We start from the raw sequence: 13,151 nt of genomic DNA on the forward strand, positions 1-13,151 counted from the left end.
CCAGGCTGGCACCAGCCCTGCCAGGGCAGGGGCACCCCAGGGTGGCCCAGGACCACGCAGCGCACGCACCCAGCACACCAAGACCGTGCCACGAGGACCTGCGAGCTCCCAGCCCCCCCGGGTGTTCATCAGGAGCCCTTACACCCCGTGCCTGGAGGGGCACCTTTTGGTCACAAACTGGTGGCAGCCCGGCAGGGTTTTATCTTTTTTATTATTTTTCTTTAAATATTTGTTGCCAGACTTCGTATAGGAGCAAACTTCTTCACAGCACCACGAGCCATCTACTATTCAGAATAGGAAGAATAAGACGAGTAGAGGTGAAATCTAAGCACAGAAGAGCAGGGAAAGCACCAAGATGCATAGCTTGACAGATGGGATACGATACAGTCCATAACTTAATCATAAAAAATATATATATGTATATATCCATCATGTAGAACTTTATGGATTTTTTTTTTTAGATACATATTTTTTTCTTTTCAACAGATATTTTCAGGCGGGTGATTTTTTTTTTTTGTTATTTTTAAAGTCTTTTTTTGTGTTTTTTTTTAAAAGAAATTTCAAAGTTGTGCCAAACACATCTGGATCAGCGAACACAACAGGAGAGAGGGGAGACAGAGAGGGGAGGAGAGGGAAGAGAAGAGGGGAGAGGGCGAGACCAGGCTGTAGGTCTCGGGAAAAGAAAGGTACATCAACACTTTTTGAAACCACAAGCAAAAAATGCATTCATCAGAACTCAAGCGACTGAACCAGACTCCAGCTCCTGTTTGTACATGGATATACAGCCGTGCGGCCCGCAACGCACACGAGCACACGCACACACCCGCGAACGCACGCACACGCACACGCGCACAGGAAAACGAATGCCGAAAAAAAAGAAACCCAAACCTGAAGACACCCCAAAAGAAATGAAACACCTCCAGTAGAAGAATTAACAAAAACCTCCATAAAACAAGGCACATCCTTTGAGTTCTTAACTGTGTAAAAATAAAGACGTTACACCGACTTCGAACAGAAAAACCCGAACAGAACTGCTTGCACGTACCTTCCACCCAGATAAAAGGTAAATATTGTGCTACTCGTAGAATGAGTTTGCCACAAGACACACAGCTTAGTATAATCTAATAGTTTTTCTCAAGCTAAAATCCAGTTTTCTCTTGATTTTTTTTTAAACTGCTTTATATATAATTGCTAATATTTTTAAATCTTTTAAATATATATTTGTTAAAGTTTATTCTTTTTTATTATTTGGGGGGCGGGGGAAATCCATTTTATACCTCTCGTTTGTTTTCCCCTCCAATAAATTAATACTTCTGTATAGCTTATTACATCCTCTCCCCTGGCGGCGAGGGGGCCGGGCAGGGGCACGGCCCGCTGCCCCCCGCTCGCCCCAGCGCAGGGTGCTCGCTCACCAGTTTGCAACTGGTGCAAACAGAAATCCCCTCCCCACGCCCGAAGGGAAGACCCCACGCGAGGAAGCATGGCAGCGCCTGCAGCACCCCTTTGCGGAGCTCGGGGCCCTGGCGCGGGGGTCCCGGTGCTGCGGGGGGCACGGGGAGTGGGGCAGCCCCCGCAGCCTGGTCCGGCACCATGGCCCCGCGCCCTGCCCGCCCCGCCACTCGCAAACGACGACGGAAAAACAGGAAACTAAAAAAGAATATTTAAAAAAAAAAAAAAAAAGAGAGAGAGAGAGAGAAAGAGGGGAAAAAAAAAAAAGAGAAAAGAAACCCAAGTTGCCCATCCGGACTCCCCACCAGAACAAATCGGCACGGCCACCGCGCCAGCCCCCCGGCACGGACGGACAGACGGATGGACGGACAAAGGCCGTCTGCTGAAGGGAGCGGAGGAAGCAGCGTGGCCAACGTGCCGGGGTTGTGCTACATTCGGGGCCGGGGCCGGCAGGGCACGGGCACAAAGGCAGCGGCCGCGGGGCCGGGGGGCTGTGGCCACCGGCCAGGTAGGTAGAGAACCCCCGGTGCCCCCACAGCCGGCGAGAAGGGGGCGTTTGGGGCTGGGTCGTGTTGCTTTGTTTCTTCTGTTGTGGTTTGTTGTTTTTTTTTTTTGCTTCTGCAAAAGGGAGTCCTGCCAGAGCCGTCGCGGGGCGGCGAGCGGGCGCCGAGTCCGTGAGCACAATCCTGAGGTATCTTCTTCTTTGTGCAAACCCCGAGGGATGGGATGTCCGGGAGGGGACGGCTGTACAAAGGGGACGGGGAGGGGGCGGCGGGGCCGGGAGGTCGTGGATCGTTGTGCCCTTGTGCCCACGTAAGCCCTGAGGTTCGCGGGGCCGTCGCGCCCCTCACTCCAGCATGGCATCCAGCTGGTCCGCCAGGTCGTCGAACATGCTGCCGATGTCGTCCAGGATGCTCCCGGTGCTCTTCGACTCCACGGCAGAGCTGGGGACGGTTGGGGACGGGTGAGCACTGTGCACAGGGATGGCAGCACTCACCCTGCCCCGTGCCATGGCCCTGCTGTCCCTGGAACACCCCCACACAGCTGCCTCTGCCCCACGGTGCTCAGCAGTGTCCCCAGTGCCACCTCTCCAACACACACCCGGCTGTTACCACATGCTGGGGCCCCCCAGCCCATGGTGCTCCCCTCCAGGACCACGGTGGCACCTCTCCAGTGCCATGCCCACATCCCCTGCCCATGCCACACCAGCATGCTGTCCCCAGTGTCACCTCTCCATCACCCTGTGCTCTTGCACAGCCCCAAGGTGCTCTGGCACGGTGTCTCCCTCGCTTTGCGCTCCGGCACAGCCCTGCTCCTGCCGTGCTTGCACAGCCCGACCCCACCTGCTCAGAACACTCCCCATCCCCATGCAGCCCCCTGCCCTCCCCCTATCCCCCCGCGCCCCCTTACTCTGCCGCCTGGCTGTCCTCCTGCTTGATCTTCTCCTCCACAGCCTGCAGCGCGGCAGCCAGGGACGCGCTGGTCTCCTCCAGCTTCTGCTGCACCAGCTCGGGGCTGGCGCTGTCGACGGAGGGGCCGGCGATGGCAGAGCGCGGCGGCTTCACCGGCACCTGCTGGGGCTGCGCGCCGGGCGAGAGGGGCTTGGCGGGGCTGGAGCAGAGCGAGGGCGGCGTGCTCGAGGGCTTGGCGGTGGCGCCCAGCTGCCTGGCGGGGGACGGCGCCGGCGTGGAGCCCGCGCTCACCGACTGGATGGCGGCGTGGGGCTTGGGGGGCTTGGGTGCCGTGGGGGGCGGCGTGGGCTTGGGGGACACCGGGGGCGGCGTGCCGTGGACGCGCTTCACCTCTGCGGAGAGAAGGGAGAGGGAGTGGGCAGGATGGTTGTGGTGCTGGCACAGCACCCTGCAGGGCACCGAGCTCCTCCACCTGGGGGGCACCCCACACCCTCCCTTGCCACGGACCTGCGGGCACCTACCTGGGCTGCCGGGGCTCGGGATGGGCACCTTTTTGGGGATGGGCACCGGTGGCCCAGGGACCTTCTGCGCCGGCTGCGTTAGCACGGGTTTGGGGGACACCGGCGGCTTGAAGGGCTTCTTGGGCTCAGCGGGCGGCGGGGGGTACTCGGGGCCGTCGGGGCGGGCAGCGGGCGGCGGGGTTGGGGGCGGCTCAGCCCCGCTCAGCTCAGAGGCTGGGCGCCGCTTGACGGTGCCGGTGCCGTTCTGGTAGACGGCGAGCGGGGCCGGCTCCAGCGCCGGCTCCTTGTCCTTGGCCTTGGGCCGGCGCTTGACGGTGTCGGACTCGGTGAGGATGAAGCGGACGCTGTCCTGCTGGCTCTGCCGGGCCCGGATCCGCCGCTTCAGCGTGGCGCTGGCCTCCACCTTGGCCAGGTCCCCGTGGCGGTGGGCCGGGGACAGCCCCTCGCCCGCCTCCACGCGGGCCGGCCCCAGGGGCCGCGGCCGCTGCTTGATGGTGAGGTTGCCGTCCTCGGCGAAGGGGATGGTGTCCGGGGAGCCACCGCGCTCAGCCCGCAGCCGCTCTCCGGGGCTCTCAGCGCCCGTCTCTGACCGCACGCTGTCGGCACGCTCACGCCGGGCGGCCGCCACCAGCCCGGTGACGGGGCCGCTGATGGTCCGGCGCCGGTTCACCACCTCCCCGTCCAGCCCGATGGCCTCCTTGTGCTTGACAGTGGCCAGGACAGTGGCCACGCGGGCGCGCTCAGGGCTGCCCGGGGGGGCTCCCGGCTGCAGGTAGTAGCCCTCGGGTGCCTTTGCTGGCCCTGGCACACCGGCTCCAGGCGGCTTCTGCAGGGCCAGCGCCCGGGCCCCGCCGCCGATGGAGGACATCTCCAGCATGGCCGCGATGCTCCGCACACTGCCGGCGCTGCCCGTGTCCACGCTGCCGCCCAGGTCGCTGGCTCGCCGCTGCTCCCGGCGGCTCTCCGCCTCGGCGGCGGGGGGGCCAGCGGCTGCCTCACCCTCACCCTCCTTGGGGAAGTCCTCGGCCATGCCGGCGCTGGAGATGGCGGAGCTGGAGCGCTTGGGCGGGGGTGGTGGGGGCCCCTTCTTCTTGGGGCGGACGGCGAAGGACTGGCTGCGGTTGACGTTCTTGTCACCACCAGCGGGGGCCCGCACCGAGTGGCTGCGCCCCACGCGCCGCTGGACGGTGGCGTAGGGCCCCGCGTCGGGCACCAGCAGCTCGTCCCGCTCCTGCTCGCTGTCGGAGGCGGCGTAGCGGTTCAGGCTGTGCGCTCGCTTTTTTGGCCGCCCCGGCTCCTCCTCGCCCTCGCCCGCCGGCGGCAGGCACAGCACCGGCACCGAGACGGGCAGGACGGGCACCCCCGGGGGGGCCCCCTCGCCCTCGGCGGGCTGCGGCAGGACGTAGGCGAAACCACGGTGCGTGGGCGACTGGGGCAGGGAGCGGGGTGACGCGGGGCGCTCGCCCGGCGGCAGCAGCTGCGGGGTGGGCTTCACCTTGGCGGTGGCGTGGGGCACCACTGGGCCCTGCGGGGAGGGGGGCCGTGGCTTGCCGGGGGTCTGCGGTGGTGTCAGGTGCCCGGAGGCGGGTGGGAAGGGCTGCCGGGGCTTGCCAGGCACTGGTGGAACGCTGGCACGCTTGACGGAGTGGCCGTGCCGTTGTGGTCGTGCCTCTTTGGGCGGCGCGGGGGGGCCCTCGGCAGCCCCCTCTGCCAGGTACTCCTGGCTCTTGGAGATGGCGGCAGCGGCGGGGGCTCGGGGGCCGTCCCCCAGCAGCTCCTGCGAGCTGCTCATCAGCCTGGTGCGGCCGCCCAGCCCCGGGGGCGAGCGGTAGCCAGGGGCCGAGGGGTTCGTGGGCTTCTCGGGGGGTTCCTCGGGGCCTTCGCCCGTTATGGCCACCTGCAGCTCGCTGCTGAGCTCGCTGTCCTGGAAGGTGGTCATCTTGGGCGACTGGCACTCGGGCGGCTCAGGCGGGGGGGACTCGATGGCCAGCACCTCCGGGCCCGCTGCTGCCTTCCTCTTCAGCGTGCCTGGCTCGTACTTGCCCAGCTCGGCCCGCTGCAGCTCCGCCAGCTTCTTTACCGCCAGCATCAGCTTCTTCTGGTGGCCTGGGGGCAGCACACGGTGTCAGTGCCGCGGCAAGGGGGCCGGGGCTGCCGCGGTGCCGTGGCACGGGACCTTACCCAGCTTGGTGATGCCGATCTCCTGCAGGTCCTCCCAGGTGATGTCGGTGATGAAGTCGATGTTCTCATAGCCGTTCTCCACCAGCAGCTTGTAGTACTGGGACAGGCCGATCATGGAGAGCCACAGCGCCAGGTTGGCCTAGGGGGTGCGGGACACGGCTCAGCGCCAGCTTGCACCGAGGTCCGGCCCCCGGCACGCACGGTGCCCCTGCCACGTGAATGTCCCCAAGCCTTTGGGGGACATCTCTGTGCTCTGCAAGCCCCCCAGCTGGTGGGGCAGTGTCAGGGCACGTGTGGTGTCACACCCAGTGGGACGGGGCAGAGGGGCCGTGCCGTAGGGGTCCCAGCACCACTCTGGATCAGCGCACCCGGCCCCGCGCCGCCCTTACCGGCTTGTACTCCGGCAGCCACTCGGGGATGTTGAGGTTGTTGATCTCGGAGGCGATTTTCTTCCTGTGTCCCGGCTTGGTGACACCGATGGCCGTGAGGTCCTGAGGTAGAAAGGGGTCAGCATTGCCCCGCACTGGCCACGTCCCCCTCCCGGTGCCAGTGGCCAGTCCCGGTGCCCCCACGGCCTCACCTCCGGTGTCATCCGGCTGATGGTGGTGATGTCGTAGCCAGCATTGATGAAGTTGGGTGCGTAGAGCTGCAGCTGGAACTTGCACAACCACTGGTACACGGCCTCTGAGCTCTGGAGCGAGAGGGGCAGCACGGCTCGGGGCTGCCCTAGGGACAGGGACCCACCGCCCCTGTCCTTGGCACGGCCCCTGTGCGCCCCGTGAGCTGTGCCCACATCCAGCTGCGGGCTGGCGGAGGCTCAGATCTGGCACTGCAGAGGGGTCCCAGGGCTTGGGGCACCCCATGGGCACGGCATCGTGGCCAGCACCCAGAGCCAGCACCCAGAGCTGTGCCAGCCTCAGTGGCTGTGGCATGGCTCTGCCAAGGTGCTAACAGCCACGGGTGCAAGGGTGGCCCTGCTGGTGCCCCTTGTCACCACCCCCAGTGCTCCCTGCTCACCTTCCCCTCCGAAGGTGGCTCCATCTTCTTCAGCTGCTGCTCGGCGGCCGGCTGGGGGGCATAGGGGGAGCTGGCCACGCTCTGCGACCGTGAGGAGCCTGCCGGGGAGGCGGTGGTCAGCAGGGGCCAGGGCCGTGCAGCCTCGTGGGGCTGGGGTCCCGGCCAGGCCCTCCCCACCACTGCCCTGTGCTGCAGCCCCCGGGTGCTGGCTGGGCAGGATGGGGAGCAAAGCCTCTGCCAGGAGCAGGGTGGCACAGCCACGTCCCTGGGGCAGTGGGGCCAGGGCAGAGGAGAGCCACCTCCGAGCCCACAGAGCCCTGAGCCCGGCAGCACACCCCGGGGTGCCCTTACCCAGGCTCTGCTCCCCAGGACGGTCACAACCCCGCAGTGCTGATGCCCAGCAGGGCTGGCAGCTGGGCTGTCCCCAGCCTTACAGCGGTGGCTGCATTGGCACAGGGTCCTCCTGGACCCTCCCTGGCCCCGTGCCATGGGGCACACAGCTCCTGGTGCCGGGGCAAAGCTGGGGCAGCGAGGGGATGGTGCTCACCTGCGTGGCTCAGAGCCAGAAGAGCCCCAGCCCAGCCCGGGCTGGGGAGCTGCAATGCCCTCTGCTGAGCACAGCCAGGAGCAGAGGGACCCAGCAGGGGCTGGATCCCCCTCTAGAGCTGGTCTTGGCTGCCCACATCCCCCAGGAGCAGCCTGAGGGGTCCTGCTGCCCAAAGCCATCCGTGCCTGCTCCTCTGGCCCTGCCACCAGCCCAGGACTGGGCTCAGCCTCACTGCAGCGAGGAGCCCCCGCCGGGGACAGCAGGCTGCCACGGGCTGCCTTGCCCCCAGGGCCCCAGCAGAGACCCCCCAAGGCATCCCCACTGCTCCCATCCCATGGACGGTGGCCGTCACCAGCCCTGCGGGTGGCAAGGGCTGCCCAGAAATCTCTGCCTCATATCTCGAATCTGGATCAACAACAGCCTCCCCTTCCCCCTGCTGGCAAGCGCGTCCTCCTCGCCTGTGTCCCCGCACTGTGTGTGAGCAGCCTCCCTGCTTGTGGCTGTGTGTGTGTGTGTGTGCGCGTGCGCAGCCCTCTGGCACCTGCATCCCAGCTGCGTGTGCATCCTCCTTGCGTGTTTCTGTGTGTGTATGTGTGTGTGTGTCTGTGTGTTTGTGCCCCCCCCGTGTGCGCGCATCCCCCTTGTGCGTGCATCTCCTGGCGCCCGCACCTCCTGTGCGTGGGCAGCCGCCTCCCACGTGCCTCCCCCTGCCATGTGCCTCCCCCTCGCGTCTGCACCCCCCTCGCGTGGGCACCTTCCCCATGTGCGCATCCCCCTGGTGTCTGCACCCCCCCCGCTGCGCGCAGCCCCCCATGATGCCGGCACCCCCTCCCCGGTGATGCGCGTCCCCCCTGCACGCAGCTCCGCAGCCCGGGCACCCCCTGCCCGTCAGCCCCCGCCTGCGCGGCTCCCACCTGCGCCCCCCACGTGCCTCCCCCGCAGCGTGGGCAGCCCCCGGCCGAGCCCCCCGGGCGGCGAGGCGGCGGCGGGGGGCCCGGGTTTGGAAGGGGCCGGGGAGCTCTCTCGCCCCCGCTGCCCGCCCGCGCCGCCCCCCCCGCGGTGCCCCCACTAACCGAGGCAGGAGAAGGCCTGGCAGCAGCCGAAAGGCGAGAGAGTCATTTTTTACCCACACGTTTTCTTCTTGCGCCGGGCGCCGTGGCAATAAAAAAAAAGACAAATCACTCAATCCACGGCAAGCCCGCGGCGGGGCCAGGGCTCCTCCTGCTCCCAGCAGCCGGGCGGCCGGCGGCACGCACCTGCGGGGATGTCCTGCGCCTTGGCCGGCCCATCGCCCACGGCAGCATCTTGCGCAGAAGCCTTCTGGGAAAGGACCGTTGCCAGCAGCTGAAAAACACCCCGGGAAGGGGGGGAGAGCAGGCAGGAGTGAGGCGAGCGGGCGCCCGGGGGGGGCGGCGGGCTCGGGGGGTGCGCGCGGCTCGGGCGCTGCGGGTGCTGCAGGGAGGGGCGCAGCGGGTTTGGGCTGCGGCGGGGAGAGCGGGAGAAGCGCTCGCAGCACAGATGGTGCCTCGCGGGCGGCGGGAGCCTGCAGCACCGCGGCACCCCGAATCCAGCCTGACGCACGCCCGGAGCAGGCTGCCAGCGTGGCCCCTCCGTCTGCACGGCGGTGCCGCAGTGGTCATCGGCACGGGGCCTGGCGCAGGGGCATGGGGACACGCAGAGCTCAACGCCCGGCTGGCTCTGGCATCATGCGGGCACTGCTGTGGGGAGGTGGGCTCGTGGGGCTCCTCGGGATGGGATGTTGTGGGCAGGGGCTGCGGTGGGCAGTGCACAGAGGGCAGGGGGCAGAGAGCTATGGCACAGCATGCAGTGCACAGTGAGCAGGGTGTGATGTGCAGTGTGTAATGCACAGTGTGCAGTGTGTAATATGCAGTGTGCAATGTGCAATGTGTGCTGTGTAATGTGCAGCGTGTGCCGTGCAAAGTGCAGTGTGTGCCATGCAGCGGGCAGCAGTGCCCGGCGCAGGAGCGTGCAGCAGGCAGATGGCAGCGTGCAGCGCGTGGCTGCAGCGGGCGGGCGGCAGTGCGCAGCGAGCAGTGCAGTGCGCGGCGCAGACGCAGCCTCAGAGAGGCAGCAGAGACGCACGCCTCCGGCCTGGGCCACACGCTGCTCAGTGCCGGGGGCTGAGCTCAGCCAGCAGCCGGGGCTGGCAGGGAGGGGACACGCTGCCGTGGCAGTGGCAGCCACGCTGGGTGCCAGCAGCACCGGGCTGAGCATTAATCTGAGCAGGGACCCGGGGGCACCGCTCAGGATGGGGTCACGGCTGCCCAAGGAGCCAAGTCCTGCCCCCGAGCAGGTGCCGATGCCGGAGCCGGGTGCCACCTGGAGCCCCCACCCCGTGCCCAGCCTTACCTTGACGCCCTCGGAGCCGGCGTGCAGGGCGTGCGCCCCGCTGCCCGCGCTCTGCCCGCTCCCCGAGCTGCGAGCCGAGGCCACACTGCCCGTGCTGCCCAGGCTGCTGCGGTCGCCACCTGTGCAAGGAGAGGAGAAGGCATCAGGGCCCCGAGCACACAGCCGGGCAGGGGAACACCGCGGCGTCACGCTGCGTCCTGGCGCGGGCTGCCCTGGGGACAGGGAGCTGGCAGCACGTGCCCACCGTACCTGCGAAGGGTTTCCGCAGCACCCAGATCTCCTCGGTGGGAGCCGGCGCGGCCGATCCGCCCTGCGACGGGGAGAGGTGGGACGGGCTCATGTCGGCCCCCCGGGACCCTTGGTGGCAGAGCAGAGAGAGCGGCCGTCAGGCGTGCGTGGCCCCAGTGCGCTGGGGCTCGCATCAGGGTGGCATGGGGAGAGGCGAGCCCCGGCCCCAGGTCCGTCAGCACCAAATGCAGGGAAAAAAAGAACAGTCAAAGGTTTTCAGGAGATGCCTGAGGGGGGGGACACAGCGCTGTCCTTGGTTCCCAACCTCCCCGAGTAGCCAGCACAGGGTGACAGGGAGGACAAGTGGCTGTCTCCAGGACCCTGTCCTGCAGGGCACCCCATCCCTGCCACCAAGCAGGGACAGAGCCCTGCAGGGTGTCCCAGTGGTGCAGCTCAGCCTGGGCAGGGGACAGAGCCGTGCTGTCCCCATGCAGAGCAAGATGGGGACATGAACCATTGAGGGGGACAGGACTGGGCACCCCGCTGTCCCCAGCCGAGGTGGCTCTGCTATCCCACTGTGGCCACCTGCACCCATCGGGTGGAGGGCGCTGTGTGGAGCCAGGCACCAGGGTGCTGTGCACCCCAAGCTCCCCAGGGTGCCCCAGGGCAGCCAGTGACGAGGGTGACAGCTGCGGGTGAGGGGACCCGGCCCCCACGCAGGTGCAGCTTCAGGACCACCCCAGAAGCGCCCCTCGACCAGCACTGCGCTCCTCCCCACTGCCCCAGCCCCGCCAGGCCCCGCTCACACCGGGGACAGCCGGGGGGTCCCAGTGCTGGATGGGCCCCGGGCTGACCCCCTGGGGTGACACTGGGGTGCAGAACAGCATCAGATGGTGGTGGAGAACGGCCCCGCGCTGCCCGAGGGCCCCGCCAAAGCCCCCGGTGCCGGGCTCTGCGCCTTCCTCCCCGCTGCTGCTGCAGCCACGCTCAGCCATTAAACCTCTGGCCCAGCGCACAGCCGGGCTGGAGCGCAGGGCAGATGGTGCAAGGTGATAAATTCCCTGCAGGAGCGTGAGCAGGAAGCCAACAGGCACGCTGCTGTCAGGCTGGGACGTGCCCACGCTGCGTGCCGCAGCCAGCGAGGAGCTCGCTGTGCCGGGGTGCGTGGGGCTCAGCACCACCCGACCCAGAGAGAAAACCTCGGGAGGGAGCAGCGCTGCGCCCTTGTCCCCATCGCTCCGGGAAGCCACGAGCGTGGCCAGCCCAGTGCTCCTCCAACACAACGCGCGCTGCCACGGCTCGTGTGAGCACCCCAACCCCAAAGAGCCAACCCCAAACTGCCACGGCAGCACACCCAGGCTGCACCCCCAGGGAGCCCTGGGCACGTATCCGCCCTCCTGGCTGTCCCAGCACGGGCACCTCCAGTGCCACCACCCGACCAACAGCGCCTGTCACCTGCCTGTGCCACGGGGACAGCGCCCAGGCTGCAGCCGGGCACTGCCTGCACGGAGCCGGTCCCGAGAGCATCCCCTGGGAAATGCTCCAGCTGCTGAGCCCTTCCCTGCTCCGAGCGCACAGCCCCGGCCCCGTGAGCTCAGACACCCAGCAGGAGCTGGGCTGCCCAGGGCAGGGGCTCACCTCCCAGCCAGCCCCATGAGCACGGCCCCGCACCCCCGACACCCCCTGGTGGGACGTTTTGGGGCTCCCTACAGATGCTGCAGGCTGTGTGCACAGCGCACGCGGCCAGGGGGCTCAGCACTGCCCGGGGGGAGCAGGATGTGCCCGCGGAGGGGCCTGGGCACAGCGGGGCCACGGCTGCGCCGGGAGGGGAGGGCGGCGGAGGGGCTGGGTCTGCATGCACGCGGGCACACACCCGCACACACTCGCACACACACGTCCTCCCGCATGCACACACGCATGCACACGCCTGCATGCACACACATGCGTGCACACGCACTGGCACACGGCTGCATGCACACGCACGCACGTGCACACACCCGCAGACACGCCCGCAGCCGCGTGCAAGCACACGGCAGGCAGCGAGGCACGGGGGAGAGGAGCCGAGCGGAAAGAAAAAGAACAGAAAACACACTTCAAAGGAAAAGAACGAAATCCATCGAGAATGAAGCGAGCGGTGAACTACCTGGTCCGTAACGCGGCTCGTCGGCACTGCTAGGGGAGAGCCTGTGATAGCCAAAGGAACTGAAAAGAGTCTGATGGGAATGTGGTGGTGGAGGTGGAGGTGGAGGCAGGGAATGGAACGGATGGGACGAGGCGTCACCGTTTAGCACAGCAGCCCCGTAAGCCGGGAGCGGGATCTTTTGGTAGTGTTGGGGGATTGTTACAGTCTCCCATGAACCTGATAATAAAACATAACAAGAGACAAAATGAAAAGAATAAAAATAACAGAGACACGTTCAGCGCCACCAAAAAAAAAAAAAAAAAAGGAAAAGAAAAAAAATAAAAATAAAGAAAAAAAATAAAGAAAATGAAAATAAAAAAGCAGCAAACCAAAGAAGCAACCAAAGAGACGTGGAGAAGCCAGAACCGAGACCCAACCAAGGAGGAGCTGAGCCAAGGAGCAGCAGCGGGAGCTCAGTGCGTGGCACAGCGCAGCGGCAGGTACGGCCTGGGGGCACATCCCACGGACCCACTGCTGTCCCGTGGCCGGGGACAGGCACAGGGCAGCCCTGCGCTCAAGGCAGCGGCATTGCCGGGTGCTCCGGGAGCCGGGGGGCTCCAGGTCCCGCTGCCTGCGGGGCCATCTCGGGGGGAGCAGGGCTGTGGGCACAGCTGGGGCTGGCTGGCCGAGCCCTGGAGCAGCCCATGCCCGAGCCCCTGAGCTGCGTGGGGCTGCGCTCAGCTGCTGGGATTGCTACAAGATCCAGGACCCTGGAAACACCACCGCGACAGAGCTGGCACAGGAGACACGGACCTCAGCCCCGCAGCACCGGCACGCAACCCGCTCCTGGGCAGAGGGCAGCTCTGCAGCCCCACAGCCCCACAGCCCCACAGCCCCACAGCCCCACAGCTGCTGCAGGCTCTCACAGCTCCACTCCCCACAGACCCCACCAAAACGCCACTGCCTCCTGCCTGCGCCCCATGGCACACCAGGGGCACACGGGGCTGGGAGCACGCCACTCGATGCGGTGCCTTTGAACACATCAGGGCTGTGCCAGCCCCGCTGCAGTGCTCCCAGCATCAGGCACCACCAGGGCCAGCCCTGGGAACGCGTGTCCTGCGGGAATGGGGACAGGGACAGGGATGGGGACAGGGCAGGGGAGCAGGGTCCTCTCCCTGGGATGGTCCCTGGCTATGGAGAGGTCCCCACGGGGCAGCACCAGGTCCCTGGCACTGGTGCCCAGCCCCACGTGAGGCTGCTGGCACTGTCCCTGCTTGGACACCGAGCACCAGCTCCTCCCAACA

At 66.5% G+C, this 13,151-nt stretch overlaps 1 protein-coding gene across 2 annotated transcripts in view; it reads right to left on the bottom strand.

Annotated features, from left to right (window-relative positions):
- Positions 1–198: 198 nt before the first annotated feature.
- Positions 199–13,151, bottom strand: part of CASKIN1 (CASK interacting protein 1) — a 32,062-nt gene continuing 19,109 nt past the window's right edge. Inside the window, exons 11-21 of one of the 2 annotated variants that reach the window (XM_038187033.2) lie at positions 11,869–12,084; positions 9,747–9,854; positions 9,498–9,616; positions 8,384–8,471; positions 6,581–6,678; positions 6,144–6,254; positions 5,953–6,054; positions 5,564–5,702; positions 3,383–5,488; positions 2,860–3,253; positions 199–2,393 (exon numbers count right to left, since the gene is read on the bottom strand). In XM_038187033.2, coding sequence (XP_038042961.2) covers positions 2,297–2,393; positions 2,860–3,253; positions 3,383–5,488; positions 5,564–5,702; positions 5,953–6,054; positions 6,144–6,254; positions 6,581–6,678; positions 8,384–8,471; positions 9,498–9,616; positions 9,747–9,854; positions 11,869–12,084 — 3,578 coding nt within the window. In that variant the 3' untranslated portion in view covers positions 199–2,296. The remainder of the gene's footprint in view (positions 2,394–2,859; positions 3,254–3,382; positions 5,489–5,563; positions 5,703–5,952; positions 6,055–6,143; positions 6,255–6,580; positions 6,679–8,383; positions 8,472–9,497; positions 9,617–9,746; positions 9,855–11,868; positions 12,085–13,151) is intronic. The other variant, XM_038187034.2, reaches the window with a different exon arrangement.

The sequence above is a fragment of the Anas platyrhynchos genome, chromosome 15, assembly GCF_047663525.1.
Source record: "Anas platyrhynchos isolate ZD024472 breed Pekin duck chromosome 15, IASCAAS_PekinDuck_T2T, whole genome shotgun sequence".
Taxonomy (NCBI): domain Eukaryota; kingdom Metazoa; phylum Chordata; class Aves; order Anseriformes; family Anatidae; genus Anas; species Anas platyrhynchos.